This window comes from Lutra lutra, chromosome 7 (genome assembly GCF_902655055.1).
Source record: "Lutra lutra chromosome 7, mLutLut1.2, whole genome shotgun sequence".
NCBI lineage: Eukaryota > Metazoa > Chordata > Mammalia > Carnivora > Mustelidae > Lutra > Lutra lutra.
In genome coordinates, this window is record NC_062284.1 from 61,766,211 (window position 1) to 61,788,628 (window position 22,418).

A 22,418-nucleotide genomic window follows, 5' to 3' on the forward strand; every position below is an offset into this window, starting at 1 on the left:
AAAACACTTAAAACTACATAAGGGTAAAATCTGCTGAATCTACTTAGAATTTTAAGAGAGTCAAACAACCTCATACAGTTCCTGAAACTATATTTTAAGAATCAAAACATTTACATAATTTTCAAAGCATTTACTAATTGCCAAGGCTGAAAGAAAGAGCAGGACCACAGCGGCCAGTGATTCTAACACAAAGTGAGATATGCAAGTAAATCCAAAACCGAAGTGAAATGCTCATTTAAAGAAAAGGCCAAAAGCTTTTTATCTTGTTCTCAGGCTGCAGTCACCAACTCTTGAAGAAATTTTTTAAAATTAAAAACAAAATAACTGCTTACCTGAGCCCCCAGGTTGTTAGACTGAAAATACCCTATTCCCCAAAGTAAGGAGTGATCAACGAAACTGGCAAAAACCATTTGCAGAAAGATCAATGGAAACCCAACTCTGAGGGGAGAAAATGGACCGCCATCAAACAAGCCAATGAGAAGGATATCCACCAGCACAGGGCAGTGTCTAGGAAAGCCAAGGGGATAAAGGCCAAGGAAGCAAGATCAGTCTGGGCCTGCAGACAAAGAAAAAAAGGTGGTGAAAAAAAGATGTCTAGAGAGCACAGCGAAGAAACCAGAAAATGACTCTGCATTTACATAATCATCTAGAATGATTTTGCATTTGAACTGAAAGAAAATAAGGAATAATACTTTGTACCTATATCATTCTTCCTTTCTGACAAATAATCACACAGAATACATAGCTATAAGCATTTCATACAAACTGCTGATCACAGTCTCAATACAATAAAACGTGCTACTAATACAAGGCAACCACCATAGAGCTCCTAGCATGCTAAGTAAGGTCCATGTTAAGAAGTGACCACACTGAAAAGCTTTGGTGTTACAAGCCCCCATCCCAACATATCATCTCCCATCACTGTGATTTCTGGCTACAAGTCTAAAAAGACCCTTCTCATATTTCAAAGTACTACAGCATTAATACATAGTTATAATTTCCAGAACTGTAATACAATATAATTCTACAAATAAGAGCACATCCCAAAATAAGATGTAAGGCAAGTATCTGTCCCTGAAACTATGCTGCTTGTTTCATGAGTTTATATATATAAGGTGCTATTTATATAACCCTGATTACCCAGACATCAGGGCATTACTTAAAGGATATCCATAAAATAATACAGGCATCAATTGCTGAGAGGGCCAGGTTTACTATCAGAGCCAATGAGTAAGAAAAATACTGCAGCAGCAGAAAGAAAATGAAATTGACAGAGGGTTAGAGTTGCTAAAAGTTGAAGGAAATTACATATAGGACAGTGTGATGTGAAAAACAGTATGTATCCATAAAATGTTTTATTTAAGGGGCAATTTATTACAAAACTTACTGAGCTCAGTAAGTCAAGTTTACAGCATTTACCACCTTGAATCTAATGGGTTATTGCTGACAGTGATTTTTAAATAAATAACTACTAGAATGCCCAGTAGTTATTAATCCAGCTGGAATGACCATTCACATTAATCCAGCTCTGACAAAATTTATCATTTATACTTAGTGCTTTGCTTCCCTCCCTGACAAAGGGCATGATTTTATAATTCTTAAGAATAAAGTGAAACAATTAGTTGCATTTTAGAAAAGCCTCTGAAACTCAAGTACTAATTAAGCAAAGAGCACTATCACTTTAAAACAAAAAAGAGAGGGTGCCTGGAGGGGCAGTCAGCTGAGCATCTGACTCTTGGTCTGGACTCAGATCCTCATCTCAGCGTCATGAGATGGAGCCCCTCATCAGGCTCCAAGCTCCTTGGAGTCTGCATGGGATTCTCTCTCCCTCTTCCCCTGCCCCTCCCCAACAAGCATGCACACATGCTATCTCTCTCAAATAAATAAATCTTTTAAAAAAGTATACTATTAAGCAAGATTATAATCTTTGCCACTTATACAAGAATGAGAGCCCACTGTCTGGGAGGAGGAAACAAGTAAGTAGCAATTTGTGGACAGGTGGGAAAGCATTCACTCCTGGTCACTTATTAAACTTATGAAGTTCTAACAGATTAAAAAGAAATTCGAATTATATATACATTTTGAAAATCAGAGTTACAAATGATTTAGAAGAAATAGTAAAGAAGTCCACAGACTTTTCCAATTCACCCTCTCAAGACAAAAACAATGTTATTTGAACTGATCATTAATACTTCGATTAAGCAGTACTGACCCCAGTAACTCTGAGGACGCCTTCCATGCCAGAGAACAAAAGATAGAGGGCTCCTGCTACCACAACTTTGTGAAGAGTGACTCCAAGGCGAGGCCTAAACAGGAAGCAAAGAAAGAGCTGAGCATCAATGCCACAAACTCCAAAATAAGTTAAAAGCAATTCATTTAATTAAAATACTGGTCAATAACTTAACAGAGGTAAGTCAGACATACTTGATCTACATAAGAAAAAAAAAAAAAAAACTCCGAAGAACATATGGTCTTAAACCAAGTTAATAACTACTAGAACTGTAGATCTGATCCCTGGTTACTGTATCAAAAAACAAAAACAAAAACAAAAACTCTTTTTATTACAGAGACTTCTGAAACATTCAACAGTATAATGAACCCCTCTATGTCCAACATCAAATCCCAATAACCACTAAGTTATAGTCAACTGTGCCTCATATAAACCCCATCCACTTCCTATCCTCCCATATTATCTTCAAGCAAATCCTAGATAGTGTATCTTTAATTTGTATATATTTCAGCATGTGTTTTTAACCAACAAGGACTTTTTTTTTTTTTTTTTTTTTAAAGATTTATTTATCTATTTGACAGACAGAGATCACAAGTAGGCAGAGAGGCAGGCAGAGAGGGGTGGGGGGGAAGCAGGCTCCCCGCCGAGGAGAGAGCCCGATGTGGGGCTCGATCCCAGGACCCTGGGATCACGACCTGAGCTGAAGGCAGAGGTTTTAACACACTGAGCCACCCAGGCGCCCCCAACAAGGACTTTTTAAATACATAAACACAATACCATTATCAAATCTAAAAGTTTTGATATAAGCAAATATCCTATTGCAAACCATTAGATAAACTGTACATTTGCAAGCTCAGAATCCAACAAAATATGAAGTCTTTCAAGCAGCTTCTGCTTCAAGATGCCATTCAATCAGAATCTGCATTCTGATTGATAACAAGATCTCCAAGTGATTCATTACTGCACTATGTTTGAGATGTACTGCCTTAAATCATTTCTACCTAAGTCTAAGTAATATTTGTCCTTGTATTTTTTTGTTATATGCTAGCAAAGGTCCATATGGGCAAGGATTTTTCTCCCCAATGTTGTATTTTTGAAACCTAGGCCCTGGCATATAGGAGGCCCTCAAATATTTGTTAAATGAATTAAATAATTTTAAAAATGAAACCCACCCCATTTCCCTAACCCCACTGAAAACAAAACTCCTTTCAGAGAATAATTTAAAAAGTTAAACCCATTTCTTCAATCCCACTTAAAGCAAGACTCCTTGAAATAACTCTCTATACCCGGCTAGTTCCAATTTCTCTGCTCCTATTCTCTCTTGAACTCACTCCAGTAAAGCTTTTATCCTAGCACTTCCCTAAACCATCTTAAGGTCACTTATGTCTTCCATGTAGTTCAACCCAATGGTCATCATTTAACCCTCCTGATACAATTGCTCCCTCCGTGAAACTCTTCAGGTTTGCCTCTCACCACAACGGACTTTCTCAAATTCCTCTAATTCTGTTTCACCTCACTGAATTCTAAATAACTGAAAATGTTCAAGGGCTCCATCCTTTGATCTCTTGTCTATATACAATTACTTCCTCAGTGACTGCATCTCATTCTCATGGCTTTAGGTAAACATATATATCCTGATGACTCCCAAATTCATATCTCTACCCCACGTCTACCCCTCTTCTTTATTTCTCTATTTGGTTATCTAACTGAACTCCTAATTTTGCCTCTACTCCAAACTTATTTCACTTACGATTCTCCTTAACTTATAAATTCCATCCTTTCATTGCTCAGACCAAAATAGTTGGCATCATCCTTGATTCCTCTTCTCATTCACATCACACAGTTGATCTACCAGAAAATTCCATTGGCTCTATCTTCAAAATATATATACAATCTGACCACATCTTACCATCTCTTCCTCTAGGTATACATATGGTCCCCACACCACCTTTAGATCTCTGTGTAAATGTCACTAAGTGAAGCCTTCCTTGGCAACCCTATTTACAACTATAAGCTTCACTTCTTGCCTAGCACTCTCTACACCCTTCCCCTGCTTTATCTGCTCCATATCACTTACCACTGACATATTAGATATTTACTTACTTATCTGTATCTTTGTCCCCTCCCTCCACAAATGTAAACTCCAAGTCTTTTGTTTACTTGCTGTGTCCTCAGCACCTAGAATAATATCTAGTATACAGAAGGCACTCAATAAAATTTTTGAAAAAGAAATTATTTTCAGACTTTTTTCAGACTGAGTGACATTCTCATAAAAAAATTGATTTTAAAAACATTTTGAAGATTAAAAGTCACTCTACGTTCACCCTAAAAATTTGATGTTTTAACATCATTCACTACATTGCTGATTTTCCTACAAATGCTCGAGTTCTCAGAAGTGAAATGAAACACTTAACATTTTTTAGATACCTGTCTTACTGCAAACTATTTCTTATATCAATTCTTTCAGAATTACAATAGGAACCTACAATACTGTTTCAATTTAATCAGTGTTTTAATATGTCCTTCCATATAAAAAGTCCATACTTACTTAACTATGCCATACCCCAGGCTGACTATAATGACCAGGGTTCGAGCCAGCGAGCGTTTAACTGCTGAAAGCAGCTCTGCAAGGATCAGGGCACCTTGGACTATGAGAAAGAAAGAAAGAAAGAGTACTATAATCTAGGTTGGGAAAAGGTGTGACTCTAGAACCAGAATGTGGATCTAGATAACTAATGCTCTTCAGAATAAGCATTGGGATTAGTCCTGTTCAAAGAAAATACCTCTCCTGCAATTCTTCTAAGTAAGTACACAAGCTGATTTCACTTACCTTGCTCATGTGAATAGCAGTCTGGGTGTGCTTGAATCACCTTTCCTCCCTAACCCCACTTCACTAAAACCTCAGCAGAATACCTCACCTACATGGACAGTTTATAACACCTACAGAACTTTTCTCCCATTTTTAAAAACTGGGGAATACAGATTGAAAAAATACATATACACTGAAAAGCACAAAACACAAACACACACACAGTTTTCAAATTATTTTCACATCTACTACTTTCAAGCCTTTTCAAAGATAGGGAAAGCTCTAATTAGTAATCTTACATCATCATCATTCATAATCAAATGGTCTGATGAGAGAGAACCAAAGCTATCACAAAAAACTTCAGCAAAATAATTCGTCATTAGCTGTTTACTTCAGTGAACCATAAACACCCTCCTATTTTCTTGGTATTACTGTGCTTAACCAATTCTTAGAGGTACTTCTCCCTCATATTTTAAAATCTCTGAAATCAAAGTAGGTCAATGGCATCTTACTATTAAGTTGGCAGTATTTATTTCTCTCCTTAGATGTATAATATAATAATGGTACCTTAAAAATCATGGCAACTGAGATGCAGCAATGGTGATAATCTTAACCAAAATGGCCAGTGCTGCTGTAACTTGTGTGAATCTCTTTCAGCACAATTCACTCTTAAATCACTGAACCCGTAAATTATAAGATTAAAAACAAAAGTTACGATCATAGTGATTATGCTTAAGTAATTCTAATAATTAAGAAACTGAAAAGTTAAACCCACTTAACGATTGCTGACATGAGGAAAACTCACATCTTACCTGCCAATCACTCACAAGACAGGCGAACACTCTTTGGTTACATACCTGATTCGCCTTTATATCGGATGTTCTGAAATTCTGCATAGAAAACAGCTTTCTCGAGCATTCCCAGGAAGATGACAGCACCAATCCAAAACTGGATTCTCAGGAGATCTCTCCAATAGCAGGCAGACCATGCCAGCCACAGAACACCAAACAGGACATATACAATACACATCACCATGAAAAACTGTCATCCAAATGGGTAAGAAATAAAAAAGGAGGATTAGGGCGAAGAGCCAATTTTGAATACACAGTCCTAAACTATATAAAAAATATATATATTCTACCTCCTACTTTAAGAATTATTATTTCATTTCTTTGAAGTTCAATACTAACACAAAAAAATTATCTCCTCTTGCACAGAGAGAAACTACCTAAGGACCTATGCTCAAGAGTAACCGTTCTTCTGCATTTAAAGTGTCTTTTCGGCAAGGGAAGCAAGGGCAAAAATGAACTATTGGGATTTCATCAGGATCAAAAGCTTTTTGCACAGCAAAGGAAACAGTTAATAAAACCAAAAGACAACTGACAGAATGGGAGAAGATATTTGCAAACGACATATCAGATAAAGGGCTAGTGTCCAAAATCTATAAAGAACTTAGCAAACTCAACACCCAAAGAACAAATAAACCAATCAAGAAATGGGCAGAGGACATGAACAGACATTTCTGCAAAGACATCCAGATGGCCAACAGACACATGAAAAGGTGCTCCACATCACTCGGCATCAGGGAAATACAAATCAAAACCACAATGAGATATCACCTCACACCAGTCAGAATGGCTAAAATTAACAAGTCAGGAAATGACAGATGCTGGCGAGGATGTGGAGAAAGGGGAACCCTCCTACACTGTTGGTGGGAATGCAAGCTGGTGCAACCACTCTGGAAAACAGCATGGAGCTTCCTTAAAATGTTGAAAATAGAACTACCCTATGACCCAGCAATTGCACTGCTGGGTATTTACCCTAAAGATACAAACGTAGTGATCCGAAGGGGCACCCGAATGTTTATAGCAGCAATGTCTACAATAGGTAAACTATGGAAAGAACCTAGATGTCCATCAACAGATGAATGGATAAAGAAGATGTGGTATATATACACACAATGGAATACTATGCAGCCATCAAAAGAAATGAAATCTTGCCATTTGCGACGACGTGGATGGAACTAGAGGGTATCATGCTTAGCGAAGTAAGTCAATCGGAGAAAGACAACTATCATATGATCTCCCTGATATGAGGGAGAGGAGATGCAACATGGGGGGGTTAAGAGGGTAGGAGAAGAATAAATGAAACAAGATGGGATTGGGAGGGAGACAGACCGTAAGTGACTCGTAGTCTCACAAAACGAACTGAGGGTTGCTGGGGGGAGGGGGGTTGGAAGAAGGGGGTGGGGTTATGGACATTGGGGAGGGTATGTGCTGGGGTGAGTGCTGTGAAGTGTGTAAACCTGGCGATTCACAGACCTGTACCCCTGGGGATAAAAATATATTAAATGTTTATAAAAAATAAAAATAAAAATAAATAAATTAAAAAACAAAACAAAAAAATTAACATAAAACAAAAACAAAGATTTTAAAAAGTTTTTTTTTTAAATGAAGGTATTGTTAAGATAAACTAGCTTAAAAGTGTTAAAAGAGGAAAGAGTAAAAGTTAAAAAGAAAAAAGTAAAATAAAAAAAAATAAAAAAATAAAGTGTCTTTTCAGCTCACAATCTGAAAGTACGTAAATGAGGAGAACACTTAAAGAGCAAAGAAGACATGGCAGGGTGAAGATACACCTAAAGGCAATGAAACACAATGTGGGAAAACTATGAAAGGAAAAGAAGATATGAACAAAGGAAATTTGAAAACAGTGAGGCTATTCCAATAGACACAAACACACACATGATGAAGTGTCATCATTTAGTTACTTTAAATGCAATCAGAAACTACAGGAAGGTAAGAAGTGCCCCACTTTGAATTCTAGACAGAATATGAGATCTGAAATTATCTTTGAGGTACTTTCCAATTCTGAAATTGCACAAGTTATCAACTCTTCATTCTACACATGAGAGGAGGCAGAGTCATCTACTGACACTCTCAAGGTCATATTTTAGTAAGAAGTACAAAACTACAAAGCAGTGTTTTCTGAACCATTCAGGAACAATTCTTGAAAGAAGAATATTGACACAAAACATGAACAATCTTTAGTTAAACTCATGTAATGTTAAGGTTAAGAACATAAGTTCACTTACAATCATCAAAGGATATTCTTCAAGCGTGAGGTATTCATAGGGACCCTTCACTTCAACAGTCACTGCCAAAAACACAGTCCTCAAAATTAATGTTAAGGATGCAGAAATTAAACAAAAACATTGCATAAGATTTGGCTGGTGAAATTTAATGAAAATTCCATTGGGTTATTTACTTTTAACCATTTCAATTCTGGTGAATATTACATTTATAGAGCACTCTGAAATTCCTGAGGTGTTCTCATGATTCATGCTGTGTCCCAGACAGGCCTCCATACTCCTGCTCCCAACAGTATATTAAGTGGAAAAGTCCTTCGTTCCCAGACACACATCCTGGAAAGACTAGATTTAAGTTGCGGCTCCTGGGTGGCTCAGTGGGTTAAAGCCTCTGCCTTCAGCTCAGGTCATGATCTCAGGGTCCTGGGACTGAGCCCCGCATCGGGCTCTCTGCTCAGTGGGGAGCCTGCTTCCCCCTCTCTCTGCCTGCCTCTCTGCCTACTTGTGATCTCCTTCTCTTTGTGTCAAATAAATTAAAAAAAAAATCTTTAAAAAAAAAAAAAAGACTAGATTTAAGTTATTTCTTCCATAAACCCCAACTGGAACCACAGCCCGGATCCTCTAAATTCCAAACGTATTTCATATGTACTTTTTCTTACAATAAATCAATGATGTGCTTTGAAAAGTATAGAATTTCATTCTTTCTTTCTGCTATTCTCTTTGTCTTCTATCTAACCTTACCTATATTCTCCTATTTATTACTTTTTTTTTATCTACGTCAATTTTATGGGACTTTGCTACATTAATGTTTAATTCTCGTTAAATACTTAACAACAACAAACTGGTTAATTTTTACAAAGTATTTAATAAGAATCTGAAAGACAGATCTACCTTACTGAAGCAAAACTACAACTTTTAAAATTGTAATTGATAAAACTATCTTAGGTCTGATTGATAAATACTTAAGTGAGAAGTGTTAGTCTGTGATGACAGACTAACAATTGCTTAGTCAACAAAAATTTCCTAGTTTTTACCAAGCAAAAGGAACATGAGATTATTAAAAGTAAACAAACAAAAAAAAAGTAAACCCAAACCAACATTCATATGAACAAAAGGAGCACCCCATAACAGCAATCATAAAAATTTTAAGCACGTTGGTTATTAAACCTACACCTTCTTAATTTAATAAAACAGGAAACAAAATAATTAGTAAATATTTATTATATCCTTTGCTTACTCTACGCCAAGGGTCAGCAAAATACAGCACATGGGCAAATGTGGTCACCCACTTTATTTATAAAAAGTTTCACTGGAAAACAGCCACATCCATTCACTTACATATTATCTATGGTTACAAATTTACACAACAATGGTAGAGCTGGGTGGCTGTAGTAGAGAGAACATTTACTATATGGCTCTTTAAGAAAATCTGGCTATATTTTTCCACAAATACCCTGTGAGAGAGAATCTAGAGGATGAAGCAAAAGAAGAAATGGCCAATTCTCAGGGACTGCTGACATTCAGGAATGTGGCCACAGAATTCTTCCAGAAGGAGTGGGTATGCCTGAACCACACTCAGTGGCAACTATACAGAGATGCGATGTTAGAAAACCATGGAAACCCCCTCTTCTTGGGTCTCACTGTGTCAAAGCCAGACCTGATCATGTTTTTGAATCAAGAGAAGCAGTCTGGGATGCGAAAAGAAAGGAGACAGGAACCTTCCATCCAGAGGGACATCTACTATCCAAGATTATCAAGTTCTTAGATTTCTCTAGGGATTCTGCTTCAGCTTGTGGTAGTCCACAGTGAAGGCCAGGAGACTCTCCTTTGGAGTGGAAGAGCCTACATAATCTGAAAGCTTCTTTGCTGCTGTGAGGACCCTGGGGAAATCTCCCTATTTCTGAGAAACTCTATGCTAAGCACTTTGTAAATTCTGTTTTTCATCATGGGAGAAGTAAGTCAGGGCAGTTGCATGCACACTGGGGTTTTGTGCAGAAATTCCTGGAACACTGAAGACAGATTTCTAACATTTTCTGGTTTATGTTTTCCAATGTCATGGAGGCTTTAATTGTAATCTTATAAAATTGAGACTCCATAACTTCATCAGATAACAAAGCACCTTCCTAAAATGAGAAAATGTACGGTTTTATTTCCCTTCAAAAGTTTTTTTTTCTTCATATTAGCTAATACAGAAATTTCCACTCTCTATATTCCATTCCTCAAATGGTGAATTAATGTAATGTTTCTGTTTCTTAGAATTCCTACATAAATAATGCTATTGGGGAACTAGCACATTTAGAACTCAGAACTTGTAGCCTTTATTAATAAAGTCTCAGTTATTACCTAAATCAAAAAAAAATTGGCTAAAAAAAAAGAAAAGAAAGAAAATTTGGCTAACACTTGCTCTATGCCAAAATATAAACTAAATTTACTAAGCACTTACTATGTGACACTCATTAGAGAAAAAAGAGGAGATAAAAAGATGAATGTTTCCCACCAGCTCGCAGAAAACCAGCTAGAAGGGAGAGAAAGTAGGAAAGCAAGACAGAGAACCCCCCAACATATGCTTTCTCTCTCGTGCTTGCTCACTCTCAAATAAAATCTTTCAAAATAAATAAATAAAAATAAAGTACCTTCTTATCTCCAAACAATGGATGGATAAAACAAAACAAGGACATAAGTTCAAAAACAAGATATACACCTCCAAATATCAAAACTGAACAGAAACTCTGAACAGTGTATGACACTGAAGCTATGGTCATTTTGACTCTGGGCCTGAAAAGCAAGCTATGATAGTCAGGAGTGTAGTTCCTATGGGATCACCAAAATTAGTAGGATTCTAAGGAAAACCAGGAGCAGAGCCAGATTTGATGCATGAAGAGGCTGAAGTGGAACGGAACAGGACTTCTTTTCCATCCTTTTCCAAGAAGGAATGTTGAAAGTAAATGCTGGCAACTGCTGCTTTAGACTATTATTCTTTAGAAAGCTATGGGCCTAGAAATACAGGAATACCCCTACATCTTGGGTCCAGAAAGTATGCAGGGTCACCCATTGGTTTACCTAGAACTGCTATATCCCATATAACTATAGAGCATAAGACCCATTTCTGGTTTGGGAATTAAAAGCATTCAACACAACAATCTACAAAAAACAAAAATTTTAAATTGAATCAAACAAAAGAAAGAGTGAAATAGAAAAGAAAGACACAGTTGGGAAAACTAACAAAAGTTGGTTTGCTGGGATAAAAATATAGTAAAATACAATTCTACAAAGTTTTTTCAAAAGTTAAAAGGGAAGATAAAAGCAGTAAGAATGAAAAAACCTACAGATACAGATTTTTTGGTAAAGAAATACTACTCAAGGGCACCTGGGTGGCTCAGTGGGTTAAGCCTCTGCCTTCAGCTCGGGTCGTGATCTCAGCGTCCTGGGATCGAGCCCTGCATCGGGCTCTCTGCTCAGCTGGGAGCCTGTCCCCCAACCCCCCCGCCTGCCTCTCTGCCTACTTGCGATCTCTCTCTTTCTCTGTCAAAAAAATAGGTGGAATTTAAATAAATAAATAAATAAAAATAAATTAAAAAAAAAAAAAAAAGAAATACTACTCATAACTTTATGCCAATAAAATCTGAAATCTTGAGTGATATGGACAATTTCTTAAAAACAAAAAAAAACATCGATTCAAATAAAAACAGAAAAATTTAAAAAAGAATTACTATTAAAAAAGAAAATTAGGGGCACCTGGGTGGCTCAGTGGGTTAAAGCCTCTGCCTTTGGCTCAGGTCACTATCCCTGGGTCCTGGGATCCAGCCCCAAGTCAGGCTCTCTGCTCAGCAGGGAGCCTGCTTCCCTCCTCTCTCTCTGCCTGCCTCTCTGCCTGCTTGTGCTCTCTGTCTGTCAAAAAAAAATAAATAAAATCTTAAAAAAAAAAAAAAAAGAAAGAAAGAAAATTACGGTCTTTTAAAATCTATATAAAGGAGGAAAAAAAGAACATCAGGCCAAAACACTATTATAAGTTCTATGAAACAGTCAAAAAATGGATAATCCTACCCATACAAAAACTACTCTACAGAATTTTGTAATAGGGGATATTCGCCAATTCATTGTATAAGACTAGTATAATCTGGATGCCAAAACCCATAGATGACAGTATGTGAAAAGAAAATTATAGGCCAATCTTACTATGAGCAAAACTTCCAAATAAAATTGTATAAAACAGAAGTCAGCTATGTATATATATGTGTGTATATCAAGACCAATACTGGCATCTCAGAAATTCAAGAATGGGTTTTTCCTTTTTTTTTTTAAGATCTTATTTATTTATTTGAGAGAAAGAGAGGGAACATGAGTGGGAAAGGGGCAGAGGGAGAAGGAGAAGCAGTCCCCGCTGAGCAGGGAACCCAACACTGGGCTTGATCCCAGGGACCTGGGCTGAAGGCAGACACTTAACTGACTGACCCACTCAGGTGCCCCCAAGAATGGTTTAACATTAGAAAAATTGGTTAATATAATGCAACACATTAACAGATTAAAAATGGGGGAATCTACATGATCATTTTAATCAATACAATTAAAGCATCTGATAAAACTGAGCACTCATTCTCCATAATAAAAAAAAAAAAAGGCATAAAAATACACTTAGTAAATGAGGGGGAAAAAAAATCCTAACCAAACACAGAATATTCTGAAAAGTCCACAGTGAACACAATTAATGGTGAAATGCACTAAGGGTGCCAATAAAGTCAGTAACAAGATAAGGATGATCATCATCATTGTTTCATTCAATATTCTACTCAAGAAAGGAGGGGAGGGAAGAAAACTGCAAAGGTGGAAGAAACATAAAATAGAAACTAAAGAAAATAAGACTGGTTAGTTAAGTGACCACAAAATTCCAAGAGACGATGACTCTAGGAACTGGATAAGAATAGAAAGGAGAACACTAAGAAAAACTGAGACACTAAAAACTTAACAAAGTCAATTAAATTCAAAAATTTCCAAGTTTTGAGTTGGTAACCAAGTTCTGACAAGTCAAGTTGAGAATACTGAGAACAAATACCAATTAAGAATCTTAAAAGCAGGAGGATCAAATGACGGAAAATGAAATCTGGTATCTATAATACATAACAAGAAAGCGTAAGTGAAGTGCCTGAAACTATGTCTGGTACACAACACACTACTTCTTCTTCTTCTTCTTTTTTTTAAAGATTTATTCATTTGCTAGACAGAGAGAGAGAGCACAAGCAGGGGAAGCAGCAGACAGAAGGAGAGAGGGAAGGAGGCTCCGCACTGAGCAGGAAGCCCCACCAGGAGCTTGATCCCAGGACCCTTAATGGACTGAGCCACCCTCACAACAAACATTCTTAATTATTCCCTCCCTTACAGCAATTTTACACTACTAATCACGCATGAAACAACTAGATAATATGAATGGTACAGAGGAACAAAATGTACTTACTGGTAAAAAGATTACTGAGTGAATTTTCTTTTGAGGATTCCTTTGAGGATGAAATGCCAATATGTACAATAAAAATGTATGGTGCATCTTGCCAAGTTTTCAGTGGATCATGCATTGCCTGGAAAAAAAAAAAAAAGACATCAAATCTATAAGTCTTAAGAACTAAGAACATGTGTCAATATGAAAATCTTCTTCCAGAATGTGCCTAGAAACATAGCTGAGTTCTTCACTTTCATTCATTAAAATAGCAGGTACAACAGAACAAACAGGCCTGTAGTGCATAAAGTACGTCAGACTACAAATTATTATATGACAGGACATTTTAGATCTTGTTATGCACAAAAATCATGTATTTAGCATATTTTTTTTAACAAGGAAAACCTCAGCTAAATATCACTAAATTGAATGTTTCATTAAGCCATGCTAGGATACTTGGTTATATTTTACATAGATAAAGTAAGGAGATTTAAATCACCTCAAAACAAAAAACACCCATGATGTTGACAGTGAATTATATTATAAACACTAACACCTGAATTTAATTTCCTTTGTTCAATGTCCTTCTCAAGACTACCAGAATTTCTAGTGAAAAGCACTCACATTTTTATCAAAAATTTAATCATGGCTAGTCTATGTGGAATCATTGTCTGTCAAAGTAAAGGAAGTGGAGGTAACGGCCTCCATGTATACAGAACAAGTTACTTGGGAAGAATCTGTTTCAAGACCAGTTACTCATAGCCCAAGCAAAAAGCTTTCAAAGGATTTGTTGTCCTACTTACTAGCGGACTATGGACCCTCACAAACACAATACTAAAACACAAAGTTAAAGGAGAAAATTATTGGCTTTTTCCTTGTGTGAAAGGAGGTATCACTGCTTAGACTTATAATTTATTATCTTCTGGTCTTAAAATTAAAAGAAACTTTTACCCAGACACCTCTGGGTAAGTGTCGTCGATCTATGAAATCCCTCAAAGTGGATAACAGAGTTTACATATTTATGTGTTTTCCTGTGGAGCCACAGGTTGTCTCAAAAGTTCAAATTATCCTACAACCCAAGAAAAGGCCAAAACAAGAGTTCAAAAATTATCTTCCATGCCCAAATCACAAGTGTCAAAGTAGATTAAACGATTCTACAGCTATAATTCATTTACTAGGTTATCTTAGTAACTTAAGAACATAAATGCCATACTGAATCACATATTGTTTTATCTCTGCCTGAAGGCCTCTTTCTGACAAAATTAAGGAGTTATTTATGAGAAAAATTTAAAGCTTCAAAGTTATAGGTACATCATGTCCTTTACCCATAATTAACTGAATCTTCCCTCAACTTATGTGTGCATTAACCAATAAAACTTAGTTTGGTGTAATAAGCTGCTCTGGTATTAATTAATTCTATACACCTTAAAACTGCCTCTTACAAATTTTAGAAGGGACTCATTAATTCTCACATTCCAGGATTTGACAAAGTTTCCATCTAACCCTGGGATATATATTATTCTGAGCCTGTAAAAATAACCATATGCCAAGTTTTGACTTCGTAACCAGGTTTTGACAAGTCTAAAGTCTAGTTCAGAATACTGAGAACATAATACCAATTAAGAATCTTAAAAGAGGGGTGCCTGGGTGGCTCAGTTGCTAAGCGTCTGCTTTCGGCTCCTGTCATGATCCCAGGGTCTTGGGATCAAGCCCCACATCGGGCTGTCTGCTCAGCAGGGAGCTTGCTTCTCCCTCTCCCACTCCCCTTGCTGTGTTCCCTCTCTCACCGTGTCTCTCTCTGTTAAATAAATAAGTAACTCTTAAAAAAATCTTAAAAGATATGCCAGGCACTCTGACAGAGGTTTAACATTTATTATAGTCCTTAATCCTCACAACCACCACGTATGATAGGTACTACTATTAATTAGCTCCTTCATAACTGTCCTTTAGAAGTGAATGGATAGGAGTGCCTGGGTGGCTCAGTGGGTTAAAAGCCTCTGCCTTCAGCTCAGGTCATGATCTCAGGGTCCTGGGATCGAGCCCCACGTCGAGCTCTCTGCTCAGCGGGGAGCCTGCTTCCCTTCTTCTCTCTCTGCCTGCCTCTCTGCCTACTTGTGATCTCTGTCAAATGAATAAATAAAATCTTCAAAAAAAAAAAAAGTGAATGGATAAAATAAACTGTGATACATTCAAGTAATGGAATATTATTTAGCACTAAAAGGAAATGAATTATCAAGCCATGAGAATGCATGGAGAAACCTTAAACTCACAATACTGAGTGAGAGAAGCCAATCTGAAAGGCTATATATCACACAATTTCAACTATAAAACATTCTGGAAAATGCAAAACAATGGAGACAGTAAAACAACAACAGAAAACAATCAGGGTGCCTGGGTGGCTCAGTCAGTTAAGCATCCGACTCTCGATTTCAGCTCAGGTCATGATCTCAGGATATGAGACTGAGCCCCCTGTGGGGCTCCACACTCAGCAGGGAGTTTGCTTGAGATTCTCTCACCCTTTCTCTTTGCATAACGCCCCCCCAAAATAAATAAATCAATAAATCTTTAAAGAAAAAAATCAATGACTGCCAGGGGCTTGAAGGGAAGGAGAGATGACTAGGTAGAGGGAGCACTGAGGATTTTTAGGGCAATGAAACTATTCCCTATATTATAATGGTATATATCGGTCATTTTACATTTGACTAAAAACAAACGCTGTGTAACACAAGGAACTAACGCTGATGTAACTATGGACTTTGGTTGATAATAACGTGTCAATGTTGATTCATCAACTGTAACAAATGTGTCACACTGGCTGGTGCAAGATGGGGGGGGGGGGTCTGATTGTGCGTCTATGAAGGAGCTATGTGGGACCCCTGCCCTTTGCTCAATTTTGTTATGAATTTAAAGCTGCTCTAAAAAAGGAAATCTACTAATTTAAAAAACATTACAATGGTAAATATATCACATTACTGCTTAAATCAAACCATAAAACTGAATTAATAGAAACATTAATACTTCTTAGGGAGAAAAGACAGAGAAAAGCCCCTTTGTCTAAAAAACTTGTTTTATCAGAGCTTTAAAAAAAGAAGGTGGTGCTGAACTTGTGATTACCCTTTAAATAGAATTATTAGGGGCACCTTGAGTGGCTCAGTTGGTTAAGGATCTGCCTTCAGTTCGGATCATGTTCCCAGGGTGTTGGGCTCAAGCCCCATGTCGGGCTCCCTGCTCAATGGGGAGTCTGTTTCTCCCTCTCCCCCATTCTTGTTCTTTATCTCAAATAAATAAAATCTTTTTAAGTAAGTAAATAATAAATAAATAAAAATAGTATTATTAAAGTATTCTCCTCTTAGGCCCAATTTTCAGGAAGAATGATCAAAGGACAGATAAATCTCTGACTTTTTATTATAATCTGACTAAATATCTCTAAATAAATACTACTTGTGATATTCATCAGGGTCATCTTCCAGCCAGCTTTAATCATTAGTAACAGGGCTCAAGCCTTGAGCAAATTTTAGAAGTATGCTATGCTCTGAGGGTGCCTGGCTGATCAGTTGATGAAAAATGTGCCTCTTGATCTTCGAGTTCTGAGTTCAAGCCCATTGTTGGGTGCAGAGAATATTTAAAGGGGCGCCTGGGAGGCTCAGTGGGTTAAAGTCTCTGCCTTCAGCTCAAGTTATGATCCCAGAGTACTGGGATCGAGTCCTGCATCAGGCTCTCCGCTTGGCAGGAAGCCTGCTTCTCCCTCTCCCACTCCCCTGTGCTTGTGTTCCCTCTCTTGCTGTGTCTCTCTCTGTCAAATAAATAAATAAAATCTTAAAAAATAAAAAAAAAAAACAAAAATAAAATACAGTATAAAATCTTTTAAAAAAATAAAATCATTGGGGCGCCTGGGTGGCTCAGTGGGTTAAGCCGCTGCCTTCGGCTCAGGTCATGATCTCAGGGTCCTGGGATCGAGTCCCACATCGGGCTCTCTGCTCAGCAAGAGGCCTGCTTCCCTCTCTCTCTCTCTGCCTGCCTCTCCATCTACTTGTGATCTCTCTCTGTCAAATAAATAAATAAAATCTTTAAAAAAATAAATAAATAAATAAAAATAAAAAAATAAAATCATTAAAAATTGCTATACACAAAAGGCGACCAAATAAAAGCACAATTATAAACAACTTATCTGCATACAAATAAATGTTTAGCTTCAACAATAATTTTTTATAAATATAATTTACAACAATTTAATCTGACAAACTGCATAAAATCTGTTTTAAATTATAACAGTCATTGTTGTGAGCACAGAGGGAAACTCAATCCTCTTTTCTTAGGACAATAAATTGCTGTTATTTTTCTCTAGAATAAAATATAAACATATAGAACAAAATAAAAACATATAGAACAAAATATACATAGAACATACAGAATAGAACAAAATATTAAAAAAAAAACTTAAAAATTATAAATTGTGCATACACTTGGAACCAGCAATTCAATCTCTAGGAATTTAGGCTAAGAAAATAAATGTGCTCAGGGTACCTGGGTGGCTCAGTGAGTTGAGCATTTCCTACTCTTGTTCTCAACTTGGTCTTGATCTCAGAGTCATGAGTTCAAGCCCTAGTGTGGAGCCTACTTTAAAAAAAAAAATGTGCACAAAGATATAGCAACACATTAGGAATGGGACCTTATCTATAATAGGGAAAATTTGGAAACAAAACAATATACATTAATCAGGAGTTAAGTATAAAAATCATGGTGAAATGAAAAAGTATGCAACCATTAGAAAAGTGAAATAGCACTCAATGTACCAATCTAGTAAGTGAAAACAAAAAATTATATAGCAGTATATATAACATAATCTCACTTTGGTCAGTAAATATCTGTTCTGTGTAATCACACTGAACTGCTAGAAAATAAAATTACAAGGGATTTACTTTTAAGTGTATAGAAGCAACATGTATGCCAACATGGAAGTCTTCTGAAACCAGAATATAAAAATTTTTTTAAATATTCAAAATTAATCACTGAAATGCTATTTAAAATTGCAAGATAATGAAACACATAAATGTCTGACAATGGATCGTTTGCTAACAAATTACAACGTATGAATACAATAAAATACTCTGCAGAGACCTAAATAATGATGTCATATAATATTTACTGAACTGGAAGGAAGTACATGTTATACTGCCAAGCTAAAAAAACGCTACAACGTAATATATATTGTAGGATTCCCATTATTAAATAAATAGAAGTATGTTCAGAGACAAAAGATTATAAAATAAATATATTTATACTCTACAGTGTGTGGTAGTATTAGATGATTATTTCTTCTTTGCATTTATGTATGTTTTCTAAATTTTTGATAGTGAATATATCCAGGTTAGCAATAAGAAAAAAAAAAATTTTTAATGAAGTCTGCAGTGCCAAACTCATCTTTAGGTTAAAATTCCATAAACTATAAATCGGGGCAGGGAAAGGGGAGACACTTCCAGAAGAGCAGAATGAGGACCTATGAAAAGACACTTATCCCACAAAGCAACAAGAACATGGGCAAAATGATCCAAATCAACATTTCTGCCAAGTCCAGAAATTAGCTAAAAACTTGCGCCAACCCTAAATGTGTTTCCTTAAGAAAAACAGTTGGGTGTCATTAAGAAAAACAAGCTGGTGGTGTTTTTGTTCATCCTAATCCCAAATCCCTCTTCCAAACACCTTAAAACCAAAGTTCTCACAACTGTAATGGCTGTGAAAAACAGCAGTTTGGCAGCCACTGGAAAAAACAGATCCGGTTTGGAGCTGCCCTCAAACCCAGTGGCAGAGCTCTCTGGCAGGTGCTGAAAAGCTCCTTTCCCAGGTCTTATCTTTTTATATGACCTAATCCATCCTCATATAGGATCCTATACTCAAGGCACCATCAAAGGCACTCAGCAGCAACTGTGACAGATCATAACTACCCCCCTCCCTCAGCTGATGTTAGCAGGCTGGGCTATCAAGAGGCTGACTAAAAACTTAAAAGGAAAGACTGGAAATGAGATGACCACAGGTGGTCTCAAGAGTGACAAGGGTGGGAAGAGAAGTGACTGCTAATGGCTTTCCTATAATCAAAACAGTGACTTTCTGGGGTGACAAAGATGTTCTGGAATTAGATCCTGATTGGTGGTTGCACAACTTCTGAATATACTATATAAAACACTGAATTATAGCTTTTAAAAGCTGAATTCTAAGATATGTATGTCTGAATAAAGTCATTATAAAATTTAAAACTTTAATCGGTTTTGTAAAAAGCATGATCCAACATGGTTAACAGTCTTATTTCCTCTATATTTTTAAGAGATAAAGTTTTGAGGAATTAGTTATTGTGAATTAGAAAGTGAATTATGAAAATAAAGGCATATTTATCATTTTCAACCTTATTTCAGCTTTCCAAACTGTCTTCCAGTTATACTCTATCATAAGATAACTTTAGACGTAGTTTGAGGTTCTTTCTTAAAAGGTTCTTCCTATTTATGAGTCACATCTATTGGCTGATGATTACAAAAAACAACAGACTTTAGCAAATAGGGAACATACAGGAAATATATAGAAGAAAATAAAAATTGCTCATATTATCCACAACAACCATTACTAACACTTTGGGGTTTAAAGGTTTTTTGTTTGTTTGTTTTTTGTTTTTTTTTTAGTAATCTCTACACCCAATGTGGGATATGAACTGAGAACCCCAAGATCAAGAGTCATACGCTCTACTGACTGAGCCAGGCAGGCGCCTCAGCATTTTGTGTTTAAACTTCCATTCTTAAATTTCTTTTTTAAATGGTACAATATCAATAAGATTCAAAACACATAAACCTAAGAAACTGAAATATGTGTTCATTGTTCCAAATTAGCTACTATACTTACAGTTTTGTCTCCACTAAGAGTAAGATTTGTTCCATTCTCCTTAGCCTTTAAACATTAAAAAAAGGAAAAGAAAATTAATTCAGAATTTTTACTTTACTCTCAGAAATACATAACAATGCAAACAATTACCTCCTGTTTTTCTCCTAAGAGAGGCAATCGATGTACAAAATCCCCAGAAAAGCTCTATGAAAGAAATAGAACATTAAAATTAAGGAAGTATAGCAGTAAAACATAGTTCAAAATCCACAGAAATGGTTAAAGCAAAACTTATTGTAACAATAAAAAATTATGGCACTGACAGACAAAAGATTTCCAATGAACCATAAACAAGTGAGTAAACTAAACTGAGAACTAAAAAATAGTATCAGACTAAACTGGCCATTCAATTTTTCTATTAAGAATTAAAGATGTTTAAGAATTAAAAAAAAAACCTTAAACAGAAGGTATATGCTTAGTATGAGAGAGCTTATGGTTCCCTCTCCTGCTACAGTTGAGAAAAATATGGCTACATGTTATAAAGCTTCAGATGGAGAAATGGGATTTGAACATAGGATTTTCAACTCTTGGGTCTACTGAGTTAGGTGTTCCTTCCACCACAACACACTCACGCCTATTAAAAAAAACTGCACTAACTACCTTTCTTATCAGTTATCAGCAGATGAGGCATTTACCTTCCTGAGAAATTAGAACATGTATTTCAACTCTGTTACATTAGACTGGAGGAGGAGAGGTAAGCTTACTAATAGGGGTGTATGCCAAGACCCTGGAAAGTTTATAGCAGATCTCAAAGTGAACCTTGGGCAACACTATACAACAGGTAGCTTTCCATGATAAAATCCAAGAAAGGCCAACCAATCCTCCCAGGCTGGAAAACTAACAGAAAGTCTCTTACTCAACATTCCACTGTTTCTAGATTCCTTATTCTTCCACCATTATAAAGATATCTTTTTTCTCCAATCCATAAACTCTAAGCTATAACAAGAACTGAACTATCAATTGTTATAGTTAGATTATCAATTACCTCATTTGCTTATTAATCACTAATTATTAAATTAAGGTCTTCTTATAAACCAACTTTACTCCTAGTAATTGGACAGAAAACCTAGTTTTTGGTGAGCTCTGCCTCTTCAAGGCAATTTGCTAAATATTCCAAAGCAATAAACACAGTAAGGACAAAAAGGCTATAGTTAACAAGAACTATTTTCAACACCCATAAAATATATAATTTCTCCATCAAAAAACTGGTGCTAGATCATATTTCTAAGAAAAAAAAAATTTCGAAGATAAATTCCAATTACATGATTACATATGTGTAAGCATTAAAAATACACATTATTTACCTCTTCTCCTTTACTCAAGAAAAAGTATGAAATTCAACTCTTTGAGTTCAGGTCTGTAGCAGTAAAATCTAGAAACACTGATTTTTCTGAAAACATATCAATTAGATGAGATGACAAGAGAACTGAAAATTGGGGGTTTCAAATGTCCATCAGTGGATGAATGGATAAAAAAAATTTGGTATATATATGCAATTCATACTTAAAAAAAGAAATAAATTCTGATACATGATATATGGATGAACCTTGAAAACATTTCACAAGAAGCCAAACAAATATTTTATGATTCCATTCCTTTGAAGAATCTAGAATACTGAAATTTATAAAGACAAAGTAGAATAGTTGTTAGCAGGGATGGAAGGGGAGGGTAGTGTTACTGTTTCATGGTTATAAAGTGTCAGTTTGGGATGATTAAAGTTCTGGAGATGGCTACTGGTGATAGTTGCCCAATAATACAAAGGTACTTAATGCCCCCCAAGGGCACACTTGAAAATGGTTAAAATGGCAAAAAAATTTTTTACCATAAAAAAAAAAAATGGGGGGGCGCCTGGGTGGCTCAGTGGGTTAAGCCGCTGCCTTCGGCTCAGGTCATGATCCCAGGTCCTGGGTTCGAGCCCCGCATCGGGCTTTCTGCTCAGCAGGGAGCC

The 22,418-nt window shown here is 36.3% G+C and overlaps 1 protein-coding gene across 4 annotated transcripts in view; it reads right to left on the minus strand.

Annotated features, from left to right (window-relative positions):
• Positions 1-22,418, minus strand: part of TMEM87A (transmembrane protein 87A) — a 46,010-nt gene that overhangs the window by 14,486 nt on the left and 9,106 nt on the right. For 2 of the 4 annotated variants that reach the window (XM_047739040.1, XM_047739038.1), the window contains exons 5-12: positions 20,564-20,617; positions 20,435-20,479; positions 13,574-13,691; positions 8,131-8,192; positions 5,897-6,080; positions 4,779-4,878; positions 2,213-2,306; positions 1,171-1,242 (exon numbers count right to left, since the gene is read on the minus strand). In XM_047739040.1, the coding sequence (XP_047594996.1) occupies positions 1,171-1,242; positions 2,213-2,306; positions 4,779-4,878; positions 5,897-6,080; positions 8,131-8,192; positions 13,574-13,691; positions 20,435-20,479; positions 20,564-20,617 (729 nt within the window). Of the gene's footprint in view, positions 1-487; positions 557-1,170; positions 1,243-2,212; positions 2,307-4,778; positions 4,879-5,896; positions 6,081-8,130; positions 8,193-13,573; positions 13,692-20,434; positions 20,480-20,563; positions 20,618-22,418 lie in introns of all 4 variants that reach the window. The other 2 variants (XM_047739041.1, XM_047739039.1) reach the window with 1 other exon arrangement.